This window comes from Elgaria multicarinata, chromosome 3 (assembly GCF_023053635.1).
Source record: "Elgaria multicarinata webbii isolate HBS135686 ecotype San Diego chromosome 3, rElgMul1.1.pri, whole genome shotgun sequence".
NCBI lineage: Eukaryota > Metazoa > Chordata > Lepidosauria > Squamata > Anguidae > Elgaria > Elgaria multicarinata.
This window is the reverse complement of record NC_086173.1, coordinates 49,174,532-49,202,433: the sequence shown is the minus strand read 5'-3', so window position 1 is coordinate 49,202,433 and position 27,902 is coordinate 49,174,532. Positions and strand designations below refer to the sequence as shown.

Below are 27,902 nucleotides of genomic sequence, written 5' to 3'. Positions count from 1 at the left end.
ACCAGATGTCTAGCTTTGCTAGGTTTCATGACATGTTAGATGGTCTCATTAATACAGTGGGCCTGTTCAGACGACACACTAAGCCATGGTTCGGCCACTAAACCTTTTACAGCAAATGGTTGGTGAGCATGTTTAAAATGTGGTTATGTAGCCACCATGGTTAGGATTGGCTCACATGACATGCTAAGCCATAATGTTTAGCTCAAAATGCTTAACCACCATGGCTTAGCGTGTCGTGTGAACAGTGTCAGTGAGAATCTGCATGGCTCGTAGTGATTATAGGAGTTTCAACCTATCACATTTATGCCTCTGAACAGTGTGAAGTGTTATTTCCTGTTAGCTCAGGACTGCAGGACCTCGGGGCCAAATCCAGCCCTCCTGGGGAGCAAATCCAGCCCTCCAGAGTTCCCCCCGATGGCCACACTCTTTCCCCTTAACTGCCAATCATTGGGTGGTTTCCCGGCTTTTGTGCAGTTTTCTTCCCATGCTAAGCAGTTGAAATGCCTCTCCTAAGGGTTAGTTCCTGGCAGTCAGAGCCTTGAGCTATAATAGGCTGGTATTTTGACCCCACCCCTTTTGCCTTTGGCCCTGCCCACCCCCACTGGGATGTGACCCCCCCAAAAACCACCTCTGAAATGGAATCCAGCCCTTGGGCTGAAAGAGACTCTGTGCTCCTGTGCTAGCTAGAGGGGTTTCCATTCTTCTGATCTGACTCTTGAATGCCACTCTGAAAGACCAGCTCAAGTCTCCATCCTCTAGTCTACCCCCGCCAACAGCATTAAAGGTTCTGCTTCCTCAATCCGACAGGCATGGGGACCCAGTGGAAAGGCATGGGCCTGAGCCTGATGAAGCTTGAAGCCTTCCATCAGTCCATCTTGCGTTCAGATGAAGCTCTGAAAGACACAGGGCTGAAGGTGTCCGATCTGCTCCTGAATGCGGACGAAAACACATTTAATGACACTGTTAATTCATTTGTTGGACTTGCTGCTATTCAGGTAAGCATGAAATGGTGCGAGTTCCTCCCCCACCCCAATTTGATTCCTGTAAGCAAGCTTGAAGTGTGACGCTTCTGTGGCTCATGCTCTTCTAAATCAATGTTCCACTACTAGTAACACGCACACACGTGCACACACACATACATACTATATGCATTAATGTATTACTTTTACATCCCATTTTTCCAGTGCTCAAGGTGGCTAACTGTAAAATACGGCCTGGGTTGGGGTACATAGGCCACAATGAGATAAAATATTTGTTAAAAAAGAAATAAGAGTTCAGGGTCAATGCCATTTAGCATCCTCACCCTGAGTTTAATAAAACTTTGTTCCAATGGTTGTGCTGTGACAAAACTCGCATAGATAGGAATTCCCAATGGGCCACACAAACTCAGCAATGTGTTTTCTCCTCCCCAGATTGCACAGATCGATATTTTAAAAATGTTGGGTTTGCAGCCGGATGGGATTGTTGGTCACTCTGTTGGAGAGCTAGCCTGTGGCTATGCAGATAACTCCCTAAGTCACGAAGAGGCCATTCTCGCTGCCTATTGGAGAGGGCGGTGCATCAAAGAAGCCAAACTGCCGCCAGGAGGCATGGCTGCTGTCGGTAGGTAACTAGAAGCCCTTCCCCTCTGGCTCTGCCTGATGACCTCGCTTCAGGTTTCCTTCTAAATTAAGATATATTTAATCAGAAGCATTCGAATCTACTTTCCTGGTGCAGTATGGAGCAGGAATAAGGAGACTGAGAGAGCAACCCCATGGCATAGGATAGTTCGGTTTCCTGGAGAGAACCGTGCCAGCTGCTCTCCGTGCTCACAAATCGGAGTGCGGAGATGAGGAAAGGGGGGCCATTCCCAGGGATGGGAAGGGAGGAGACTGGGCCCATGTCTTGATGGTGGCCACGAGGCCTCGGGCTCCCGCATTTGGCTCCTTCCCGGCATCTGCACGGGAAGGAACACAAGTGTGGACTTTCTGCCACAGCTGCCGCTGTGCTGAGCACCAGGAGGGATGGGGGAGGAATGAGGCAGCCAGAGGAGGATGAGGAGGGGGACGCCGGGCGCCCGAACCACCTCTTTTTCCTCTGACCTCCCTCTGGCTGCCTGTTCCTCCCCCCGTTTTTGTTTTGTTTTTATCTGTATCTGCAAAGCTGCACAAATAGAGATTTAAAAAATCCGGTTGGGGGGAGAACGGGCTTCGTTCCTACCCTTCCCCACTTCTTTATTTTTTTTTATTTACCAGGAGGCACAGGGCTCTCTTGAGCTCCTGGAGGTCTGCCCCCTTCCTTGTCTAGCCGATGGCGACCACTCAGGGGGCACCATTGGCTGTGACATGCCTCTGCAGACAAAAAAGTCGGGGTAAGTGCCCGACTTTTTTTCAGCGGAGTTTCTGGGGTTTGCCCCTGGATGGCTTCGCAATGGCGGCTGCATCATGTAGATGATCTGCTGCTACTGCGAATCCACCCCGGGGCAAACCCTTTGTCAAGATGAGCCCTGGGGCGGCTGCCTTACACCAATTCCTATGCCCCCCCCCTCAGCTTTCTTCCCTTCCCCTCCAAGGCGCCATTATTAGAATGGCAAAATCACCTGTCTAGCAGAGATGCAGGGTGTTTGGAGCATGGAGCTTCTCCACTGCATTGGATACTCAGCAGTCTCTGAGTTCAGAAGCTGCCAACTATCTGGATAGGATTGTGCCCTGACTGTATTTAAAACTACTCCATGAAAATTTGGGGGGGCAGGGGGGGTGTCAATCTGAATTATTAATGCTTGTAACAGTTGGCTGCTGTTAAATGTCAGTAAACCGCCACAAAAAGAAGGAATTCTGTACTTTTAATTTTGTGATTGACAAAAGCAGACAAATACAGCCCCATGGTACAATCGCAACTGAGTGACTGCCCCTATACTTTGGTTACCTATCAGGTGTAGGTTTGGTGGGAGTGTCTCTGAGAAGAGACAGCTGCAACCTTACACCTACACCTACCCACGCCTGATGGCATAGATTTGTTTAAAAAAATGTTGGGCAGGGTGCTCCTGCTTTTGCACATTGTAAAATCAGATAAGAGGGGCCCTTGTTTTGAAATTCAAGCATCACGAAGAAGCACTTTCAGGTTTCCAGTTTATTCACTGATCATCCTTGTGGAATGCCCAAAACCAGAATGTCATGTGGAGAGTTCCCTGGCTCTCTGGCCACCTGCTTTTTAAAAAGGTCTTAAAGACCAAGAGGTTTCAGTGTGCTTTTAAATGAACATATCCTCATCTTCATTTTATAATTTTACTGTTGTCTTTTAAAATGTTTTATGCTGCTGTTTTAGTTAGGGCTATTTTCAAATAATTTTAGGGGACACACACACACACCCAAATCAAAGAAGGCACCTAGGTAAAAGTCCAGAGTGTCCTGAGGATGGTAAATTAAGCAGCAACTCCTCCATTTAACCACCCACGATCAAATATTGACCCACTGAAGCCAACAACTACTGCTTCAGATCAATGATCAAATGCAAGACTCTCAAATCACTCAGTAGGCAGAGTCGAGACTTAAAAATAACAACAACCCTCCAATGATAGTAAGATACTAAATACCTGTCTGGATAATTAATGTCCGATAAGATCACGAATGAATGTTCATTTATTTATTTATTTAATTACATTTATATACTGCCCCATAGCTGAAGCTCTCTCGGTGGTTTACAAAAGTTAAAAACAATGAACATTAAAACATATATACAAAATTTTAAACCACTAAAAGTATAAAAACAACAATATCCATTTAAAACAACTATTCTTGGGTCAGTTATAAAATCATTATATGCTGTTAAATGCCTGGGAAAAGAGAAAGGTCTCGACCTGGGGCCGAAAAGATAACAATGTTGGTGCCAGGCAAGCCTCATTGGGGAGATCATTCCAGAATTGGGGGGCCGCCACTGAGAAGGCCCTCTCCCTTGTTGCCATTCTCCGAGCTTCCCTCGGAGTAGACACTTGGAGAAGGACCTTAAATGTTCATGTAGTAATTGAGACTGAAGATAGAGGATGATAGAGGATAGGGCTATCTCCCCACCCCCTCAATAATAGATGGGAAAGCTGAAAGAGGGATCATGGCTCATGATGTACACACACATCCCACAATAGCTTAAGTAAACAGGTTTTGCAGATGTTTGTATTGTTTCAAAAAATAAAACTTGCAACACCTGTTTGGCCAGAGGCAACAGTGCAACCAGGGAAATGTGTGTGGGCACCATAGGAAGCAATACATTTTTTCAGATCATATAACTATTAAATGTGTCCAGCCTATTTTTTTTTTAAAGAAAAAGTAATGGTCCTTGCTTCCTGTGATGTTTCAGCAGCAAAAATAGTCTTCTTCTTATAAGGTAAAATTTTAAAGCATGAAAAGATAAAATGCCACTTTCTGTACAATTCAAATAAGGGACAACTTGTTGAAATATCATGACACAAAGCTTTAGTTCAAGTGGTCAAAATGTTGCGCTAGAGAGTCTATAGTAAAAGTGAAATTTGATGATAAAAGACAAAGGAGAAAGTGGATAAGAGGACATTTTTCTTCCTCTCTTATAGTATTAGGAACCTGAGTCATCCCATGAAGCTGATTGGTGGGAGATTCAGGACTGATCAAAGGAAGGACTTCTTCGGCACAGCACATAGTTGTAAACCGCCCAGAGAGCTTCAGCTATGGGGCAGTATATAAATTTAATAAATAAATAGTTAAACTATGGAATTTGCTGTCACAAGTTGTAGTGTTGGCCACCAATTTGGGCAGCATTAAAAGAGGATTGGACAAATTCATAGAGGACAAGGCTATTAGTTGTAATAGCTATATGCTACTTCCTCTACCAGAGACAGTATGCCTCTTTATATCAGTGGATGGGGAGCACGAGTGTGATGGTGCTATTGCACACATCCTACTTGTGAGTTTCCCACAGGCAGCTGTTTGGGACCTTTGTGAACAGAATGCTGGATGAGATGGACCCTTGGTCTGATCCAGCAGGGCTTTTCTCATGTTCTTATGATAGGTTGCCAGCCTTCCAGAGGTGTATGTTGAGGTGGTGAGAATGGGGCACAGAAATGACCAAATTCAGGAGGAGAATTATAACAAAGGCAAAACCCTGTTAGCTGTTCTTATTAATAAGACTGAGGACACGGCTCTGTTTCCCATAATAAGCTCCATCCGACGAGGGTTTTATTGCATGCTCCTTACTGGGCACTCACGGAGTTTGCTCAGGACAGTTTTATTTTACCTTTGGTCATGTAGCCTGCTTTGTAAGTATCTGACCTATGGCTGTTATCAGGGTGTATGTAACACATACCATCCTTCCCCCTTATATGTATCCTCACAGTTTCTCTAATACATGAATAGGCAGCCTGATGTCCTCCGGGTGTTTAGGATTACAGCTCCCATAAGCCCCAGACATCATGGCTGGTCTAACCTTCCCCAGACAGTATGGGGGGGGGCGTTGAAGTCCAAAACCCTCTGGAGGGCACCAGGTTGCCCACCCCTGCTCTAGTATGATGCAACTTGAAAGGGTTCCTATGAGAGACTTCTTTGGGACTGCTCCAGAATGGTCTGTGCCGATTCAAAGCACTCTTATCTTTTGCAGGTCTGACATGGGAGGAGTGTAAGCGAAAGTGCCCTCCTGGAGTGGTGCCTGCCTGTCACAACTCCGAAGACACTGTCACAATTTCTGGGCCTCAGGTGAGAACTTAATGGGAACCGTTGCATCAACTGCTGCATATGTAAGGTATCGATTGGCATGTCCTAATCACAGGAATGCCATCTGAGCCAAACCTCAAAAGAGATGACCTCTTTAAAAGATGTGGAAATGCAGGCTGGCAAGCTGGCAGTGACGCTAGGGGACTGCAGCTAAGGATTGGGCTGGTAAATTCCAGTCCCTTTGTGAAATCCGGCTCCCTTTAGCTCAGGGGTGGGGAACCTTTTTCAATTTGAGGGCTGAATTCTATTTCAGAGTAGCCCTCAGGAGCCACGTTCCAGTGGTGAGTGGGCTGAAGGCAAAAGAGGCAGGCCGAAATGCCAGATTTACCAGCATATTTTAGTTTAAAGTTCTGTCTGCCAGTAACCTGGCAGGGAAGTTGGTGGGGCCAGGGCAAAGTGGGTGGGCCTTCTTGGGAAACCCGTATTGGGATGCCAGGAAGGTTAGATTTAGCTCCCTGGCCTGATGCTCAACACCCCTAGCCCAGCTGCTGTCCATCCCGTGGACTCGTGGCCCAGGGTCCCCCTACCCTTGTATGTCCACCCTACTCTGACAGAATTTTGTATATGCATAGGAAAGTAGGATCATCCACATGTGAGCAAAGCATGGGGATGATGGTTATTTTGTTGGCTGTAGAGCCCAAATCGACAACACAAGTGGCACTAGGTTATTGGGAAGTGCCACTCCCACACAACACCAATTCGTTCTCCTTTCCCCCTCTTTTTTCAGGATTCTGTGTCCAAATTTGTCTCCAAACTGAAAGTGGAAGGTATTTTTGCTAAAGAGGTGCTCAGCGCTGGAGTTGCTTTCCACTCCTATTATATGGAATCTATCGCGCCTGTGCTGCTAAGTGCCCTGCAGAAGGTAATGCTTCCGAATTACTTTTCACGGTAGGAGGGGTGCTTAAGCTCGCAGGGGGATGTGTCCAGTTTTGGCTTGACCTTCTGTTTAAAGTTTCAGGCCTCCCTCCATTTTTTTCTTTTAGGTTATTCCAAATCCAAAGCCTCGTACCTCCCGTTGGGTCAGCACCTCTATCCCTGAGTCTCACTGGCAAAGTCAGCTGGCTCAGAACTCCTCTGCTGAGTACCATGTGAACAACCTTGTGAGCCCAGTCTTGTTCCAGGAGGGCCTGAGGCATATTCCGGAAAATGCTGTTGTCGTGGAGATTGCTCCTCATGCCCTTCTACAGGTATTGCCCTTGATGGCTGCTAATTATGGAATGATCTCCCCCAATTATGGAATGATCTCCCCGATGAACCTGGTGCCAACATTGTTATCTTTTCGGCACCAGGTCAGGAGTTTTCTCCCAGGCAGTTAACAACATATGCTGAGGTGTTTTTTTTAAAACTGACCCCAGAATAGTTGTTTTAAATGGATATTGTTGTTTTTATGCTTTTGATGGTTTTACATTTTTGTATATTTGTTTTTAATATTCACTATTTTTTAACTTTTGTAAACCACCCAGAGAGCTTCGACTATGGGGCGGTATATAAATGTAATAACTAAATAATGGTCTGAAGCTAGTCAGGTATCAGGACAACATGCCTGTTTTTTTGTCACTACAAGAATAGCCTTTTCTCCAATTTTTCTCATTTATCCCCTCAGTGCTCCTAAATACTGTTGTCTGTACAGCTTTCTCTCCCGGACTAAACAATTTAATGCAGTGCCAGCTCCAGGGTTTTTTTTTATCATAATGTGTATTACTTCACTTACTTCAAAATGTGGTAGGCCTGCCCTGCTACATTTGGGGGGGTCCCTCTGTTTATTCTGCTGAATTGGGCCCTGGACTTTGCCCCCCACCCTTCAAAGTCTTGCCCTGAGTGCACCACTGGAATGTGGAGAGAGGCTGTCACTCTCTACCAGTATCCCAGGCATCATACAAAAGATGCCAGCGACATTTATTCAACTCACATTGCACTCAGCATTATTAAAATTGATGTGTTAGCAGTGGGAAATAAAATCACATATTCCTTGTATTAGGGTGGCCAGATGTAAAATAGGACAGGGCTCCTGCATCTTTAATAATTGTGTAGGAGAAGGAATTTCAGTTTGCATAATCAGTGTGGTTTCCAGATTTGGGGGGGGGGGGCTCAGGCAAGACACGCTCAATGGGGGCCCTCTCCCTTATGAGTTTACCTTCTCACTGCCATTGTCACCAGCTGCTGTTGGGCCTCATCTTCTCTCTCATCATTGCTACCACTTGCTTGTTCGACAGGCAGAGAGCCCGTAAGCAAGGAGGCAGTGGGATCTCCTTATCCTCTTTCTCACCACCACTCTTGTCTGAGCTAGAGTGAGGGGAAGGGGAAGAAGCAGGTTGCAATGGTGAAGAGGAGGGGCAACTCCAAGGTGTTTTTTTTAATCTGTGAGCCCATGCTGGGCTCTGGGCCCTCAGCCGGTGCCCAATCATGCCTACTGCCAGATGGGTGGCATACAAATGTAATACATAAATACCCTTGATGCCGTCCCTGCTGTGCATACACTATACCCTGAGCTTTCTGAAGTTAAAGGAAGAGAAACTAGAATAGGTTAAATGAATTAAAATCATGTATGTGAAGAAAGCGACAGGAAGAAGGACATTAAGCCATAATATTTTAGGCTGTGAACCTGTAAGAGTCTGCATCCTAGAGAAATAAAGGAGCTGCCAGAAGAACTCTCAGAATCACTGTCTATTAATTTTGTGAAATCATTGAAGACAGGTGAAGTGCCGGACGACTGGAGGAGGGCTAATGTCCCTATCTTAAAAAACATCAAAAAGGAGGAACCTGGGAAGTACAGACCAGTTAGTCTGACATCAGTCCCTGGAAATGTTTGGAGCAGATTACGAAGAAGTCAATCTGCAACCACCTTGGATTACTAGTAGCCAGCATGGATTTGTCAAGAACAAATCCTGCCAGACTAATCTGAACTCATTTTTTGATCGGGTAACCTCCCTTATGAACTGTGGGGTTGCTGTGGGATTTAATATATCTTGACTTCAGCAAAGGTTTTGTCAAAGTGCCCCATGATCTTCTGGGAGATTTGTTGAGCACTGGCAGGAAATGGTGGAACAGACGATCAAAAGGACGGTCTTTTTGGTTCTTGTGCCCAATTGGGGTACTCCCTTCCAAGGAGATCCATCTGGCACGTACTTTATGGTTTTTTAAGTGGCAGGCAAAGGCTGTCTTGTTTGGAGATTGTTGAGTTGGCTTTGTATTACTAAATTTTGTAGGGTGGCTTTTATAGTTCATTGGTAGCTTGAAGGGCTGCTATCTTTGTACCGCTCAAGGGCTGCTAGAAGTGCCACAAGTAGTTTTTAGAGTAGAGTTGAGTTGAAGGAAGTCCTTCCCTTGATCAAAATCTTTTCCTTTGCTGGTTCTTCCCACAATTTGTTTTCCTAAGAATGGAGCTGGATCTCTTTTTCCAAATACATCAGAGAATTTGCCATATTTGTTTTGTATATGAAACAGCATTCATTCCCAACTAACAGGCATTTCCCTTATTGTTAGCATTGCCAATTATCTGGTTATTTTAATGACATATTGTATGGTTTTATTACTGTTTTATTGTTTTATTGATTGGTTTTATTGTATTTTATCATAATTTTATCTTGTGAACTGCTTCGGGATTAAAAAAAAAGGTAGTAGTAGTACTATGGAAATTTTCTCAAATAATATTGATTCCAAGTATGTATGCCTAGAATTGCAGTTATACAGCACAATCCTATGCATGCTTTCTCAGAAGTAAGTTCCAATGAACTCTACTATGTGGCATCCTCCCACATGTGAGCTTAGACAATACTTTCTTGGAAGCAACTCCCATTGAAATCGGTAGAATTAACTCCCATGTCAATGTATTTAGAATCAAGGTGCAAGGCATATTTATGTAACAGCAGGGGAATTAAAAGGAAAAACATCTTGGCAATACCATTGTTGTGTGGGATGCTTCTTAGTGTGCAATCCTATACATGTTTAGTCAGAAATAAGTCCTTCAGCTTGCAGCATTCCTCCACTAGCCATTCTGATTGGGGGATGCAGGGAGTTTTAGGATTCATTGCAATAAGCTATGACTCTGCATCATAAAACTACAATTATGCAACAAATATTAAGCTATGTTGCTACATTGGCTGCATTACATATAACCTCTTTTCCAGTTTTTCTAGTCCAGTGCGTGGTTTATATTATGGATTTCCTGTGTAAAGCACAGCCCATAAAACTATGTGACTAACTCAGTTGTGCTGCAGGAGCCTTGCGGTTGTATCCAATGTTAATCTAACTTAAGTCCCATTCATTTCAACGGCTCTGTTCTAAGTAGGACTAAGATTGAATACAGCCCCTTTATTTTGGAGTGCCTTGAATTGTGTTTTATTTTTGCTGTGTCTATATGTCTATAGCCCTTTCTAGACAACAGCTTGAATCTCTGACGAAGGGTGATGGGAGGCAATTTTTGTCGATTCCCCTTTCACCCTGTGGTGCCCTTCGCCCTTTGAAACTCTACTGCAATGAGTTAGGGGACCTTCCAGAACAGCAGTTGAAGGTGGCGTTTGGGGCTGCAGAAGGCAGAGGCGATTGGCCAAAATCTCCTCCCTCTCCCTTCCACCAGAGGGAACCTGCGTCAGATCAAAGTGTCTTCCAGTCATGGAAGGGCAACTGTATGGCCTGTAACAGTTTGCTAGCTTAGAAGCAGAAGCAGCCATTCACCCAGAAGCCTTTGCAGGCAACCATGGTTTGCAAGCCTCCAGGGCTTGCAAACCATGGTTGCCTGCAAAGGCTTCTGGGTGAATGGCTGCTTCTAAGTTAGCAAACTGTTGTTGCCTTCTGTACCAGTCAACAGCAACCCTAGATCCAAGCCAGTCATTTTGATACAATAAATGACTGGTTGCTATTTATTTAGTTATTTAGTTATTGTGAGGGATGGAGACATCCTTCCACCAGGCAGTGATTCTATCAGAGGGGTATTACATTATCCCAACACTCAAGCAGGAATATGTTGTTGCTGGGAAAATGCAGTTCTCATCCCCACCGACTTGCATGTCCAACTGCAGTTGGGAGGGCTGAGTGTAATGCGGTTGGACAGAGTATCTTAGGGACTACAGGGCAGGATCTGCACTACTGCTTTAAAGTGGTTTATAACAGTAGTGACAACTGTAGGGGCCCAGGACACACTCCATACACAATTTTCAAACTGTTTTCAAAGTGTCATATCCTGCTTAGTGTAGCACTATCTGGCCCTGGATAGTGCTCATGACATCTCTAGTGTTGAAAGTCAATCCCTACCACCACCACCAAAAGGGCCATTTGTTTTTGTGATATATTTTATTTTCAGTTTTATAATTTAGATGTTTGAAGGCCGTGTGTCTTTCCTCTCCAGCAATGGAGTGCACATCTTGCGTGTGTGTGTGTGTGTTTAAAAAATCCCAGCACACTGATAGCTTTCCCTCACCATTATGCGGGTAGAGTATTGGCACCATTGTTACCAGAACTGCTGGCGTTCAGTATGAAAGAGATATGTGACATTTTTAGAATAATCTGGAAAGGCACTCTAATGTTTATCCTCCCCCCCTTCTTTTTTTTTAACACTCTTTGATCTGTATTATTAAAGCCATGTCTTGGCTTTTGTGGGGTCATATGGAAATGTCTCCGGATTTTAGTATTCCAAAGTGGGCAGGAAGGAAGAGGGATCATTTCTTTCAGCACTGTGTGTAAAGTAGAGAAGGGCAGAAGGTACTTCAGGGGGGTGGACTAAATGTCATCTTCGCCCCGCAGTGGCGCTGCATTGGTTATATGACGCAGCTGCCGATTTGCAGCTGCTGCAGGGCAAATAGATGAAGCTGCACTTTGAAAAAGTTGGGGACTTACCACAACTTTTCTCACTGAAGTGAGATCACCACAGCTCTTCCGCCAACTGATCTCGCTCCAGTGTTGAACTGGGGCTGTTCCTGGGTGGAAGGCAACCTCTAATTGGTTGACATAAGCTGGGCAAGGGGCAGGCCTGGCAAATCAAATAGCCACCAGAAAACCTGCACTGCCTCCTTGGATGGGATTACCTGCTACCATCCCACAACAATGAAAGCATGAGGTTTAACGGCAGCACGCACCAAAATGGTGCCATGAAAGCAGGCCCCAGAACTACTGGTAGATCTCTTGAGTGATTAGAAGTAGATTGGGAAGTGTTTCTGACTCACCTTTATTTAGACAATAGCAACAACCTAAATCCATCCTTCCCCCTCCCAACAGTGCAACCCTATGCATGTTTACTCAGAAGTAAGTCCAATTGAGTTCATTGAGGCTTACTCCCAGGTAAGTATGTATAGAATTGCTATGCCAAGTAGGCTGCTGAAAGTGAGAACTTTGTGTGATAGTACACTTTTGAGTGATGGGACTGTGAGCTCAGTTCTGGTTCTGAAAACAAATTTCTGGGCTGAGCGTGTAGCCACTTAACCTGAAAGTTTAATTTCCAGAGTATGTCTGTATCCCTGAGTGACTATTTTGCATCTGGTTCCAGTTAGTAGAAAACAAAGTAGATCTCACAGGTCTGCCCACACCTCACTGAAAGTAATGTGAAATCCTTCTTGTTAATCCTTTTTGAAAAGAGCTGGAGTAGTGTAGGAGTTATTCACCATCTGCCAAGCAGGTTGTGACATTTTTTTTACTATTTGCTTTGGCATGACATGGTTATATAAAAGGACTTTTCCTTCTTTCAGGTTAAGTGGCCAATATTTTTCCTTGTAGGGCTCTTGTGCGTTAACCCACAGACAGCTTTTTCTAGTGTGACAGTGCAGCGATAAGAAAATTTTCACCTACTAAATGTTTGTATTTTCTGTCGATGGCACTGTCAAGTTGCCAGGAAAAACAAAACAGTTTACTGCCCTAATTAAACGTCTAATGTAGGAGAAGGACATTCCTGATATTTTTCTGATCATTTTAACAAAAAATCCACTTGTCTAGGCAATCCTGAGGAGAGCTTTGAAGCCAACCTGCACTATTTTACCCTTGATGAAGAGAGATCACAAAAACAACCTGGAGTTCTTCCTGACACATATTGGAAAAATCCACTTGACGGGGTAAGGGGATAGAGGAAAGATAACGTGGAAATACAATGCCCTACATTTCATGCTTGGAATAGACTTGATTGTACCTTTTAAGGGTCAATTTTATGCATGTTTAGACAGAGAAAACATCGTACAACTCCCAGCATGGCTAAACATGCATAGGACTGTGGTCTTAATTGCTTTTGCCCCAGTCCTGTTGCTACCCTAAAATATTTTGATGGTCTAGGGGAGAAGTTCTGAAGTTCCATTAATACCGCTAATATAATAGAAGAATGGGTTGGGTTGTTTTCATTCAGGTTCACGAAAAAGCTAGTGTATTCTTCTGAAGCTTTGTGTAGTATCCAACTCATTCATACATATATTAATGTTAAAAAATCAGAACTTTCAACTCTGGTTGATGCTGGGGTTCCTTTAGATGTTTCAAATGGTCATATTGAAATTTGAAGAGAAGAAGATGCAGGAGGAGAAAGTATTGTGCATTTTTAGAAGTGGCCCAAAAAGTTGGTGTGGAGGGGCGATTAGAGATGTGAAGGCCGGGGGTGGGGGGGACACCAGAAAAAATGGGGGTGGGGGAAACAAAACAAAAAAGGATTTTCTTTGGAAAATATAGGGGGTCCCCATTTTTTCCTGTTTTCCCCCCAGTTCCCCCCAACCCTTCACATCTTATGGAGGGGTATCCCCAGTCCCATGCTCATTCTTGGCTATAGGTCTGTACCCATGGTGCTCTTTTGTTAAATTTTCATACATTCTCGTTTTTCCGTTCTTAGAATAAATGTCCTTGCAAACGATCTGTATCCATCTGTTGAATATCCTGCCCCTGTGGGAACGCCGCTCATCTCTCCTTACATTCTGTGGGACCACAGTCAAATGTGGGATATCCCCAAAGCCGAAGACTTCATAATGGGCTCTGGCGGTTCTGGAGCAGCAACTGTCTACAACATTGGTGTGTACTGGAAGTTGTGTGCCTTCTTTCTTCAGAAACAGACATCTGAAGTGCTCAGACTAGAATGTTTAGCAGGAGAACTAGGCAGATGATTGTGGGGCAGTCAGAAGTGGGGAAGAGAGTAGTGTTTGGAGCCCTGAAACCTACGTGGTCGGAGGAAAAGTGAGAATATGCATGCTTGAATTTTGGTCAGTCTTGGAGAAATAGCTTTTAAGTCTCATTAAGCCAGAGCTTTATTGGCAGTTCTGAATTATGTTTTGTTCTTTTCCGTAATTGCTGACAGATGTGAATCCTGAATCCCCTGATTATTATTTGATGGGTCACTGTATCGATGGCAGAGTTCTCTACCCAGCCACTGGCTACCTGGTCTTAGCCTGGCGTACTCTGGCACGCTCTCTGGGAACTTCCATGGAAGAATTGCCTATCACGTTTGAAGATGTTACAATCCATCAGGCAACAATACTTCCTAAGAAAGGTGAGGCGAACAAAGGTCCCTCTATCTTTGGAACAGTATGATATAGGCATGTAAAACTGATTCTCTGAAGTCCAGGAAGACAAAATCTAATTAACACACTTTGGTGAAACCATTTCCTTCTGGGTACACTTAAATGAAGTGACGCAATTTTAGCCATAGGACGGGGAAACAAATATATAGTACATATATGGTACATATCTGTACCATAATAAGAGTCTTTGTAATAATAATAATAATAATAATAATAATATTTCTTACTCGCCTCTCTGTTTGGATCGAGGCGGGGAGTAACAATAAGGAAAATACGTAAAACTGAATTAAAAACATAGTATACATTATTAAAACATCCTAAAAACATCCATTATGGTACATATATGATGACAAGGAAAGATTGCTGTATGCAGAAACAGTGAAAAGACTATTCCCGCCTCTGTTACCAAATTGGATACATGTTGGGATGCTTGGATGGGTGTGAAAATTATGAGAATTTAAGGTTCCTCTAATACAGGGGTGCAGAACCTCTTCCAGCCTGAGGGCCAAATTCAGTTTTAGAGAAGTTCTCAGGGGCCGCATTCCAGTGGTGGGTGGGGCCAAAGGTAGGGTGACCATATGAAAAGTTTAAAACTGCAGGAGCTATACTAGAGTGACCAGATTTAAAAGAGGGCAGGGCACCTGCAGCTTTAACTGTTGTGATGAAGAGGAAATTTCACCAGGTTCTCCATATATACTAATAACACCTGCCGAAATTTCCTTTTCTATGCAACTGTTAAAGATACAGGAGCCCTGTCCTCCTTTTCATATGGTCACCCTACCAAAGGCAAAAGGGGGGGGGGTCCAAAATACTAGTCTATTGTAACTCAAAGCTCTTACTGCCAGTAAGTAAGCCTTAGGAGAGGCATTGAGACCGTTTGGAATGTTGAAAAAATTGTTCAAAAGCCAGGAAGCCACCAAATGAAAGTGGGTGGGAGCCAGGGCAGTGGCCTTCTGGGGAATCCCAGAGGATCAAATTTGGACCCCAAGAAAGCAGGATTTGCCCCCCAAGACTACGGCTCCTCACCCCTGCTCTAATATCTCACTAACCTCTGGCTACCTTGCAGGCTCAACCCAGCTGGAGGTGAGACTCATGCCAGCTTCCCAGCGTTTTGAAGTGTCTGGGAATGGAAATCTGGCTGTAAGTGGTAAGTAAATGCTTCCAGGACACGGTCTCTGAAGAAGTCAATGCTGTGTGTGCACTTGGCCATTGACTACCTTTTCCCTTTTTGTACTGTGTCTACCAGGAAAAATTTGCCTTTTGGAAGAAACAGCTCTAAATAATTTCCGAAACCAACAAATGGACTCGGGGACGCAGCCAAATGCTAGCTCAGAAATCTGCTTATCAAAAGGGGACATTTACAAAGAGCTTCGCCTGCGTGGTTATGACTATGGGCCAACATTCCAGGGACTCATGGAATCCAGTAACAATGGTAACACCATATCTCTCGCTGGAAGATAGAAATAACAATGGTTACTATTCACTTTGGAGGAGGTGGCTGGCTGTGAGATGAAAGTGATTCATAATTCAAGCATAGGGAATTCAGACACTTGCATGCTTGGCAGTTAAAGAAGATTTTGAGAAAGTAGAGATGAGGGCAGGCATTGTGTCCTGAGCTAGCTTGGAAAGCACAGGAATCTTGAGTCATTGCTAGGAGAGTGAAATGCATTTTCCTGATTTATTTTGTGCCAGTATTACCCTGTTAGTAGTTGTTGCATGCTAATTATGTTGCTTCTCACCCCCAGGGAATACTGGGAAGGTGTTATGGAATGGGAATTGGGTGACGTTCCTTGACACCCTGCTACATTTGATCATCTTGGGGGAAATGGGAAGAAGTCTGCGCTTGCCGACCAGAATCCGCTCAGTGTGCATTGATCCAAAGCTACACCAAGAGCGTGTGCAAAAATCCAGTGATGAGGTTGAAGGTAATGAGCGCTCTCTTTTTCTTTCCTTTCTCTTCTTATTATTATTATTATTTTGCATGCATCGTTGCAGCTCCTTTATGGAAGCCAATAATCTAAAGTTGTTGAGCCTGCCTAAAACGGTTAGATGGACTTATGGAAGCTGTAAGGTTACAAGCAGCTGGAGTTTATTGTAGCCCTTAGACTAGATTCTGAAAGATCCTTGTGTTTACTTTTTCAGTGCATTCTGCTGACTCTCTCCTTGCCTTGTAGTTTTTGATGCTGTTGTGGACCGTTGCCTTGATACCATCACAGCAGGAGCTGTTCAGATCTCTGGCCTTCACGCGAGCGCGGCCCCTCGGCGACAGCAGGAACAGACCCCTCCCACACTTGAGAAATTTTGTTTTGTGCCCTATGTGGAGAGCGGCTGTTTGTCTTCCAATGCCCAGCTTCAGTCCAGCTTTGAACATTGCAAAGGTAAAAGAGTTTCTATCCCTGGGATGATGCGCCCTGCACAAAGTAGTCACCAGGGCCATGAACTGAGAGCACCACTTTATGTTCTGCTTGATGTCATTCGATACAACCTATTGGATGCATCTCACATTGGATCAGCACACACATCTTAGGAGAACGCCGGTAAAGCCTCTGCCTAACTGTAACATTAACTGCTGACATGACATAGATCTTGCCATTTTCCAAACCCCAGGAATAAACTACCTGCTACTTGTCAGAGGTGGCTCAAGACATGTAACTATGGTGCCCATTTCAGTCTCTCGGCTTCTGATGTACTTTGGAGCATGAGTTAAGTCATTTATCTCAGTGCTTCTAAGTTCAAGACAAACACTTTTGAGGCATTACTGAGGAGCAAAACCTAGTTCACAGGACGTAGGAGTTGCGTTCTGTCTTGATGGTTAAATGGCCAGCCCTTGAATGTCCCTTTAGGCTGGCATCAGTTTTTGGTCAAAAGCAAATCTTCCCTTTTTGAAGTAGCTTTAGTCCAGAGGAAGGCATTCCAGCGCAGCATTTCATGCCACCTTTCTACAAAACCAGTTAAAGAACTGTTTGTAATAAATGTAGACTTAATGTGGGTTTCACAAAACCTAAACATTTTTTTGTCTGCTCATCAAACTCATCCCTGTCTGCTCTGACGACCCTGGGAACATTTGCCTCTTCCACATTTCATTCCCTTTATCTACAGTGCTGAAGACAACTGCCTTCCTCCTTAAATTAGAAGTTGTGAGAATGAAGGATTGGCATTTCTATTGTATATTTTTTTATTTAGTGAGAACGTCCTTCTCGGAAGGTCTTTAGTTGTGTACTTGTATACATTGAGAACAAGAACTTACAATTTCAAGATCATTTATTGATTAAATGTGTAAATGACTGGAGTACTGCAGATACGCAGACAAACACTACTTCATTAAATGCATTCAGTGGGAAATCAGTTGCTGTTCTTACAAGGTGAGCAGAGTCAGGAAAGCACCAGTGACATAAACATTTCTGCAAGTTGTTCCTCTTCCCTACAGGGTTGATCCAGAACTTACAGAAGAAGATAGCAAAGCATGGAGTCAAGTTGGCTATTCCAGGACTAGAATCTACAAAGTCCCCTGCACAGACAGATCCTGGCCAGAAGGGTCTTCTGCACATCCTTGCTGAAATCTGCCGCCTGGAACTAAATGGAAATCTCTATTCAGAGCTGGAACAGGTTGTGACACGGGAGAAGCTGCATCTTCAAGAGGATCCTCTTCTTAATGGCTTGCTGGATTTTGCTGAGCTGAAGACCTGTGTGGACGTAGCACTGGAGAACATCACGAGTCGCAAGATGAAGATAGTGGAGGTTAGCTAAAGTGTAACTCTGCAGAGCTCTGAAACAGGTCTTTTCCTCCATGTGCTCATCACTTATCCTGTTTCTCACTGACCACTGCTCTATGTTTACAGGCTCTGGCAGGAGATGGGCACTTATTCTCACGGGTTACAGGCATCTTAAACACTCAGCCCATGCTACAACTGGACTACACTGCAACTGACCGGACACCAGAAATCCTGGCATCACATGAGAGCCATTTGCAGGAAATTGGGATTACCATTGAACAGTGGGACCCAGCTAGCCCTCCTTCTGGAAGCCTGACAAATGCCGATCTCCTGGTGTGCAACTGTTCACTGAACACTTTCAGGAATCAGGCAGAGGTGCTCTCCAATATGGCAGCCACAGTGAAGGAAGGTGGCTTTATCTTACTGCACACTCTTCTGAAAGGAGAAACTCTGGGAGAAATAGTTGGTTTCCTCACATCTCCAGAGCTTCAGGAGAAACCGGGTCTCCTGACTCAGGTATACTGAAACCTTCTCCCTCCCTCTCTCTCTCTTCTGTTGGCTCTAGATCAGGGTTGGGAAAAAAGTAGATCTGTAGATGTTTTCCACATCAACTTTCAACATTCTGGACCACTGGACATTCTGGCAGGGGCTTCTGGAAACTGAAGACATCTGGAGATCTTCCTTCTGCCCACCCTTGCTTTGTTCAAAACTCCAGAGTCTTGGTGGTGTGGGTTTTTTGTTTTTTGTTTTTAAGGGATAACTGTTCTGTTGTTCATATAATTTATTTCCATTCTTTGCATGTCTACTCAGAAGTAAAGACCCATTAAGTTCAATGTGCCCTACTGTGAGTATACAATTGCAGCCTTTTGTGTGTGTGGGGGGGGAACAAATTGGAGGGCATCAGTTAGAGCAGCATCAAATAAAATTGTGGAATCTTTTGCCTTTTTAGGGTAAAAGGAAAGAATGAATCAACAGTGGATTTTAGCTCTGGAAAACTGAGAAAGTATTTTGTTGTTTTGGCAAGGGACAGCTATAAGGGATCTACAATAACTAAGGGATCAGTCATATCTCTGGCTACCTCTTAATTTTTCATACTTGAATGGGATGCGATATCTACTTACCAGGCCTTTTAGAATAAGAATGGCAACATCAAGAGGCAGAGATAATCTCAGAAATTAAAATATAGCCCAAGTTGTGGAGCCCAACAGCTGTGAATGATGAATAGAAATGACCCAGACTAAGATCCAATGAGAAAGGGATGAAGAAATCTCTATTTTGCTGAATAATCATATTTGCCAATTGGAGAGGTATAAAATACGATTTAGGCTGCAATCTTAGGCGTACTTACTGGGATGTGAACCTGGGGCTTACTTCTGAGTAGAAATGCTTAGGATTGTACTGCTAGGTTGCAAATGTCTGCTTTATCATTCTCCTTTCCAAACAACCCTCTCCTCAATATTAAGCATACATTAATGTTGATCATATTATTAATGTTCGTTGTTTTTATATGTTGCATGCAACCCAACAGAAGCCAGTAATATTGTGGTCAAGTATTGACGGTCAGAAAAGAAAGACAAGAAGTCAAAAGCTGAACTCTTGACCATAGAGTAGTGGTTTCCAAACTCTTTGCTTTACAGCGCCAACAACTGAGTAGATCTTTGTTCAAGAAGCATGTTATTGCCCCCATTTTATAACCTTAATTTTGCTTGGCTTGGCAGGTAGAATGGGAGGACCTGTTTAGCAAGGCCAGTTTGAACTTGGTAGCTGTGAAAAGATCCTCCTTTGGCGCAGCCATCTTCTTATGCCGTCGGCCTGTTCCTCCCAAGAAGCCTATTTTCCTGTCTGTGGATGAAACTCATTACAGATGGGTGGAACCTTTGAAGGTAAGGACTTCCAATAGGAGAAGAGGTTGCTTTGGCCATGCTGAGGTCTAGCACATCTGGAAGCCTGGGGAATGCAGATGTAGATGTAGTTCTTGATGTTTACGGCTAATTTTTCTGATGGTTTATTCCTGTGCTGTTTATTGTTTTGTTTTGTATTGTATTCTTTTAAATATTTATATTGCATTTTATATTTTTAGCTATTTAGTCTTTTAATTGTTTGTGATCCGCCCAGAGAATGTATGCTTATGTACGCCAGTATGCCTACGCACAGCTGGTGAACATGGGTGGGAGGTTGCTGGTGGCCACTATGTGAACAGAACGCTGGCCTCGATGGACCCTTGGTCTGATCCAGCAGGGCTCTTCTTATGTTCTTAATGTTGGTTATTTGGGTGGATTAACGATGTAACAAATAAATAAATAGAAGTGTAAGATTTCTCAGTGAAATGCCCTCTCTTGATCTTCTATTTGCATATGATGCAAATGGTGACTACTTGAATGGCCTGGGATTTCTCTTGCAGGAAATGCTAGCAGAACCATCTGAAGAATCTGTATGGCTCACTGCGACCAGCTGCGCTACGTCAGGAGTTGTTGGTATGGTGAACTGTCTACGTCAAGAATCTGGTGGCCACAGGATCAGGTACGAAACATCAGCTTCCAGCGGCAGCATCCCTTTCCTGTCACTTCTTATGAACATCTGATTACAAATTTAAACGAAATGAGGAATAGATAAAAAAAACCTCGTGTTTTACCTCCTAGGTGCCTTTTTGTTTCCAACTTGAATGCGTCTTCTCCCAGGCCCGCCACCAGCCCTTCTGCCAAGGAGATGCAGGCAGTTCTACAGAAGGATCTGGTGATGAATGTTTATCGTGATGGAAAGTGGGGATCTTTCAGACACCTCCAGCTAAAACAAGGTGACTCTGATACGAAAAGGACAGGCAGCTTGTAGCTTTTCTTCCCAGGAGGACTAGAAAACAAGGATGTTTTAGGAGATGCTGCCACCTGGCCCAGTGACCCAGTCACTGTCTGCCATAAGGATCATAATGACCTCCTGGGATGCCAACCTGATTCTGTGAAATAACAAATGTCATTTTAAACACAGCCAAATAGTGTGATTCGTTTTGCAGTTAGTTGGAATTGCAAGCACAAAGCCTTAGGAATGGCAGAATGGGATGAATGGGCTGACTGCACAACTCAACTCTCCCCACTTCTGATATTCCTAATGCCTAAAGAATCTCCTGTGGAATAGAACATCTTTGCCTCATCCATATTTGTAAAATGGAAGAAAGCTAACGGCTGTATCTCCTCTTCTCTAGCTCAATCTCAAGAGTTGACGGAATACGCATTTGTGAATGTATTGACACGTGGAGATCTTTCCTCTCTTCGCTGGATTGCCTCCCCACTTCGCCATTTCTACACAACCAACCCCAACGTCCAGCTTTGCAAGGTCCATTATGCCTCTCTCAATTTCCGTGACGTTATGCTGGCTACAGGAAAACTCTCCCCAGATGCCATCCCAGGTGAGTTGGGGAATGTTTCTTTAAGCAGAGGTATCACAATGTGTTTTACCATTAGCACCACTATCTGTGATCCATCTTTTCCCCCTTAATAATAATAATTTATTTCTTACCCGCCTCTCCACTTGGATCGAGGTGGGGAACAGCATATTATGCAAAAATATTATCTAAAAATAAGAGGTATCTTGTCTAAAAGCAGGCAGGAGCCCTACAAGGAAGGCTATTATTTCATCCTTTGCACATCAAAGTTTTTAGATTCAACCTCCAGCTAAAGAATCTCTGGCAGAGGCCTTGGAGAGCTCCTGCTAGTCACAGCCAGTACTAGGCTAAAATGGACAATTGGCTGGCTCAGGGGCATGGTTAGGCCTGGGTCTGGGGTAGGGGGTGGTGGAACACACGCCAAAATGTATTGTAAAGGGCCCTGAATCTATGCCACAGAGCCCTGAGTGTTCATTGGTGTCAATAAAATGTTTTACTCCGCTTAACTACCACACTGATGGCAATTTTCAAGGGGGATTGCAGCTAGGGAGGGCAGGGGTAACTCTCCCCTTCTCACATACTGCAACACCCCACCTCAAACCTCTCCCTTGCATGGCAGTTAAACTGAGGGGCGGGGACTTTTTCCATGGGTTTGGCACGATCTGGGTCAGGGTGGAAATTGAAGAGTTTGCTTTGAGATTATTTGGATGAGAAATTAATTGGTTCACTTTACCTTCTTTAAAATTAAATAAACTCTAGTCATTATTTTTAAATTTGCATATATAGATATAAATTACCATATGCAAATTTTATGCAGATTTTTGTCTTAGGGGCAGTTTTATATGGAAAACATATCTTGAAAATGGTTTCCATTTGGACATTCATATATTATTGCCTAAAGATTCATTTATAATTATGAGGTAAATAAATATCCCCACTTGTCAGTGTTAAGAATTTTAGATGGAATTGAAATGAAGGAATTGATTCTCCAGTCTTGCTATTACCCTAAAACAAATCACTTTGCCTCAGTCATGATTTCCTCAGTCAGAAACTGGATTAGATCTTTTGCATCACATGGTGTAATGATGACTTAATGCCATGCTAATAGAAACCATTTTGGCAATTTATAAATGTTGACAGAGAAGCCTGATATTATGATGATAAGAAGAGAGTTTTTATCCTTGTTCTAAGTTACTTCCAATAACTTCCATTTTGGAGGGTTGAAGAGGAGCAAAGATGTTAAAAGCATCTACTGAAACCAAATGCTACACTTTTAGAAATTAAAAGTATTGTGCTTTGTGACTGAGGATACCCAGTCACATATTAAAATGGCCTTATTTCTCTCTGATCAAGCATGAAGGATGCTAAGATATTGATGGGCCCAGCAATTTGAGCATTATGGGTGTGTTTTTTTTCATGAAAGTTTGGTCAACAGCACTTTATCAGAGTAGCTTCACAGAAGATTCTCTTCTTTTTCAGGGAATTGGACATTGCAGCAATGCATGTTGGGAATGGAATTCTCAGGAACTGACCCAACAGGAAAACGAGTGATGGGCTTGCTACCAGCCAAAGGACTAGCTACCGTGGTAGACTCTGAAAAGAAGTTCCTCTGGGAAGTGCCACAAAACTGGTAGGCCCATTTACAATTTTTCCACTGTGGGGCTAGATTACATATATTCTGCCTGAAGAGAAAGGCTTTTAAAAATATATTGGGTTTTGATATAAGAACTGTGTCAGTAGCAATTGAATAAGCTTAGCTGTTGTTTGGGGTAGTATAACTGTTTTAAATTTATCAACCAGTATCCTGGGGACCCTTACCACCACCCCCATACTCATTCTCCTGTAGTTGCTTCTTTGATTGGGATATACCCTGTATGGGGAAAGTGCTCAACCTTGTTCAGTCTTTGCTTACATCTGTTGCTATTGTAGGCATGTTACTAAACTTTGACTTCTGTGAGTGGATTAGAATAGGAAATTCATCCTTGTTGATAATGTCCTCTAAATTCTGTTAGATTAGACTTATGTTCTTGCCAAATTAATGTTACCTCAGCAAAGGGCTGCTCGCAAATGTTAGAAGCACTGCCCCAGAAGTGATTTTTTATTGAGTATTTATTTGACAGTCTGTGTGATCTACAATGAACTCATTAAAAGGCTTCAGGTGTTTCTTTGCTTTTTTTAAAAAAAATCAACCAAATAATATTTGACAGCAAAGGGAGCTGAACAGGTACACGATCTAGTATTCTGGTGGGTTAGAAACCTCACTGGCTGTTCTGCATCTACTCCGTGAGCTTCCAAATACATGCTGTAGCCTAGAATAATTTTTCTTCGGAAAAGGGAACAGAGGGCATTTCTTCTTTTCTTTTTTGCTTCGCATTGCTTACTGAGCCCCTTCCTTTTCTTCATTTATAAGCCAGCCCAGCAATGTACATAAAACAAATTGTGTCCCTTGCCCCATTACAGAAGATGCAAAACTACATCTTCAGCTGGGAAACTACCAAGCGATTGGTGATCAGGGGAAAGGGGTGGGACTAGGTGAAGGGGGCATAGCCCTCTGGGGAATCCCAGTGGGCTGAATTGGGACCCCAGGCCTGAGGTTCCACAGTCCTGATTTGCAGATTCAGTATTGCCTCCATTCTCCGTCTCCTGTAAAAAGAGCCTGGCCTGAAGGCAATGATAACTGACTCAGAAAAAAGTGTTCATGCCTGAGGAAAAACTCTCTCCCTTTCAGGACTCTAGAAGAAGCAGCCTCTGTTCCTGTGGTCTATGCCACTGCTTACTATTCCTTGGTGGTTCGAGGCGGCATGAGAAAGGGCGAGTCTGTGCTCATTCATTCAGGTTCAGGTGGAGTGGGCCAAGCAGCTATTGCGATTGCCCTCAGCATGGGCTGCCGTGTATTTACAACTGTAGGTAAGAAGCAGTGTCCTTCCCCCCCCCCCCAGTCACCCTAGGTGACAAATGTCCATTCTAAGAAACTTGCATCTTTGTTTAATGCCTTTTTCATAATTCTAGCTCTCAAAATGCAAGATGGGAACAAGGCATTTGTGTTCAGTTTTTTTGGAGGGGTTTTGAGACATTGATCAAAAATTGACCAAAGGGTTGACTAAGAATATACATGTTTGATTCTATAGAGATAAAAATGGAGGGAGTGAAAAGAATAGGACTCTTTCCCTAGTTCTTTGCTTCTTTGGGGAGAGGGGGAATTAAGTCCTGCGTCCCTATTAAATGGAGCTTTGTCTGAGCAGTACATTTCTCCAATCAGCATGATTTAGTGTAGGCCTCTGGGAGAGAGAGTTTTCTGTAAAGCACTGGATTTTTATAGAAATGTAATGGTTATTTTCTGACTTCAGGCTCTCAAGAGAAACGTGAATATCTCCAAAAAAGATTCCCCCAACTTGAGGCAAACAGCTTTGCTAGTTCAAGAAATACATCCTTTGAGCAACATGTCCTAAAAGTCACCAATGGGAGAGGTAAGTGTGGTGATTATAGAGGCCAGCAAAGATTAGAATCCCCAGGGGAGTTAAAGGAGATGGATTAGAAACATATATTGCATAGAAAACTGCAGATGGATTGATGGGAGGACAAGGCATGTGACTGCTATAGTGTATGAAGCAAAATTATTGTGTTGATCATTCTTGCAGGTGTCGACTTGGTGTTAAACTCCTTGTCAGAAGAGAAGCTCCAATCCAGTCTGCGTTGCCTTGCTCGACATGGACGCTTCTTGGAAATAGGCAAATATGACTTGTCCAACAACACGGCCCTTGGTAAATTTTCACTCAGATGTTTTAGTTTGAGTACTGAGGTGCATAATCATTCCAAACTTCACTGTGCATGCTACATTTCATGCTGACCTGCACACAAATTTGATTTCACAAAACATTCCAGATGTCTCGCACTCTCTGTGATGAATAAGGAACTGCGGTTGAGAAGACAGAGATGAGAGCTAAATCCACATGGTTTATCCATGTGTGCCCAAATTGTTTTGCTTTGTTTTTAAAATACATGCGTTCTACCCTTTCCATAGGCATGGTTGTGAACACATAGGCAATATGTGCCAGAAAGAAATGGGGAGGTAAAAGAAAGTCTAGATTATTTCTTCATAGCCCATAATTTCAAAAGTCATTAAGATTTCTTCAAAATCACCACATCGATATTTTCCAGGAGTTTGTTTTCCCAGCACCAGGAAGAAACAGTTTACCTCAAGTCAACAAATCAGTTCTAGCAGCTTTCTTTCTTTCTTGCATTTTTATCCCACCTTTTTTCCTCCAAGGAACCCACACTGGCTCTCTCTTTTCATCTCAAATCAGAAGCAGGTCTTTTGTAAAACTAATGGGTCTTAATTACCCATTCCCTCCAAGATACTTTTCTTCACAACAGGGATATCTCACAACAATATATTAGTTCTGGAAAAATCCATTCTCCTTTTCCCCCCCCCCCCCCGCCCACCCCCACCCCCCAGCTACTGTCAGGATTGCAGTTAACCTCAGAGGAAACTAGGAAGTCTGGGTGGTGGCAGGGCAGATGACATCGCCCCTGCTAATCAAAAAGTCCCAGTGCTTTAACCCTGTGAGTCCTGGTTCTACTACACCACTACTCTTAACTTTGTTAAAGAGACAGACCCAAATATATGAATAGCAAGCAATTCTCCATCTCTGAGGCAACTTTGACTGGGCCCAAAGGCAACCGGGAGGGTTAAGAGGCAAACCAGTGGGAGGATAGCAGAGGGTTTTCACAGTGGCAACTTGGCTATTGTAATATTGAGGACTGGTTCCTTGCCTTTAGAGTTAAGAGCCTCATCTGGACCCATGTGTAGTTCCTGAGCGATGTCATCTCCACTGTCCCCTGAGGGCTGCTGGTTGCCCTTTGATCTCCGTGGTGGACTTGGAGTAGCACCTGGTCCTCTTTAATTTTTTTTACTCATTACTGAGAGCAATCCTGCACTTCATTGCAGCCCACCTGGTGCTTAGACCATGACAGTTCTATTAGCTCATCGTCTCTGTCTCTCACCAGTCAGCAGAATATCTCTTTACTTTCCCAGTGACCACCTTGCTGGAACAGTCCCCCTGAAGTAAATAAAATTACACCAGCTTTAAGCGGCCACCAAACCACTTAAGTCTCTAATGAGATTCCTGAATGAGCTGTCTCCTTAATGTCCTGTTCCCAGGTTATAGCTAATAACTTTTGCAGGAGATTTTCGTGGGTGAAATTACTGTGGAACTGGTCTCTCTTAAGTCTTGGTCATGTGGCGTTCTGTCCAGTATCTTTAACTCCTTAGAAATAACGGCCTCATTCAAAGGCTTCTGTTTTACTGGTACCACTGTTTTATTATTATGGATGTAATTGAATTGTTTACAAATGTGGGAAAGAAGCTTTGCAACAGAGTCCGCAACAGTGTATAAGAGTTGTAACTGTGTTGCTTCTTCCAGGAATGGCTCTTTTCCTGAAGAATGTGGCTTTTCATGGGATCCTGCTAGATGCCATTTTCGAAGAGGGAAACCAAGAGTGGGAGGTAGTGTCAGACTTGCTAATGAAGGGCATAAAAGATGGTGTGGTTAAACCTCTACGGACTACTGTGTTCAACAGAGATGAGGTAGAAGCTGCCTTCAGATATATGGCACAAGGAAAACACATCGGAAAAGTTGTGATCAAGGTATGAATGGTAGATCTTTAGATTCTATTTGTGACCCAAGAGTTTCAAGTGTGCAGACTGAATCAAACACCTACAAGTAGGATGCAGACAAGCTGGAAGGGGTTCAGAGGAGGGCAAAGAGGATGAACAGGGGTCTGGAAACAAAGCCCTGTGAGGAGAGTTTGAAAGAACTGAGCATGTTTAGCTTGGAGAAGAGAAGATTGAGGGGAGACATGATAGCACTCTTCAAATACTTGAAAGGTGGTCACACAGAGGAGGACCAGGATCTCTTCTCGATCATCCCAGAGTGCAGGACACGGAATAACGGGCTCAAGTTATGGGAAGCCAGATTCTGGCTGGACATCAGGAAAAGCTTCCTGTAATTGGTTCCATTGCTCTAACAATGGAACCAATTACCTATGGAGGTCATGGGCTCTCCCAAAGTAAAGGCAGTCAAGAGGCAGCTGGAAAGCCATCTTTCAGGTATGCTTTAAGATGGATTCCTGCATTGAGCAGGGGGTTGGACTCGATGGCCTTACAGGCCCCTTCCAGTTCTACTATTCTATGATTATAAGTAGCAATAGTCATGCCTGCATTTGTAAACCAGGGTGGGTGGGGAACAGCAATAGGAAGGTGGGGTTATTAGACTGCTAGGATTTTAAAAACTGCAAGTACTTATTATTTACATAGCATTGGTGCCCCCCACCTTGCCATACAAAAAATGGCTGAGGCTAATAATCCACAATAGAAAATACCCAATCCAAATAACGTGACAAAACTTTATCAAAGCCAGAAGTACAGATAAAAGGCTCTTTAAAATGGCAGCCAGTTAAACTACAAACAATACAGATTAAAACACAGAGCAGCAAATAAGAATGAATGAACTCAGCAGGACAAACGCCTGTTTTATTATATGTATTTTGTGGTATTTGCATTTATGTTGTACCCCGCCTCGATCCGGAGGGACAGGCGGGTAACAATTATTATTATTATTATTATTAT

The 27,902-nt window shown here is 43.5% G+C and overlaps 1 protein-coding gene across 1 annotated transcript in view; it reads left to right on the top strand.

Annotated features, from left to right (window-relative positions):
- FASN (fatty acid synthase) overlaps positions 1-27,902 on the top strand; it is a 67,726-nt gene that overhangs the window by 26,727 nt on the left and 13,097 nt on the right. The window contains exons 10-32 of the mRNA XM_063120192.1: positions 808-995; positions 1,413-1,602; positions 5,599-5,693; positions 6,439-6,573; positions 6,695-6,898; positions 12,633-12,748; positions 13,504-13,679; positions 13,963-14,154; positions 15,252-15,332; positions 15,432-15,617; positions 15,931-16,110; positions 16,360-16,563; positions 17,613-17,923; positions 18,025-18,414; positions 19,617-19,781; positions 20,300-20,418; positions 20,538-20,692; positions 21,095-21,298; positions 22,754-22,904; positions 24,003-24,181; positions 24,622-24,741; positions 24,913-25,035; positions 26,698-26,921. Coding sequence (XP_062976262.1) covers positions 808-995; positions 1,413-1,602; positions 5,599-5,693; positions 6,439-6,573; positions 6,695-6,898; positions 12,633-12,748; positions 13,504-13,679; positions 13,963-14,154; positions 15,252-15,332; positions 15,432-15,617; positions 15,931-16,110; positions 16,360-16,563; positions 17,613-17,923; positions 18,025-18,414; positions 19,617-19,781; positions 20,300-20,418; positions 20,538-20,692; positions 21,095-21,298; positions 22,754-22,904; positions 24,003-24,181; positions 24,622-24,741; positions 24,913-25,035; positions 26,698-26,921 — 4,088 coding nt within the window. The remainder of the gene's footprint in view (positions 1-807; positions 996-1,412; positions 1,603-5,598; positions 5,694-6,438; positions 6,574-6,694; positions 6,899-12,632; positions 12,749-13,503; positions 13,680-13,962; positions 14,155-15,251; positions 15,333-15,431; positions 15,618-15,930; positions 16,111-16,359; positions 16,564-17,612; positions 17,924-18,024; positions 18,415-19,616; positions 19,782-20,299; positions 20,419-20,537; positions 20,693-21,094; positions 21,299-22,753; positions 22,905-24,002; positions 24,182-24,621; positions 24,742-24,912; positions 25,036-26,697; positions 26,922-27,902) is intronic.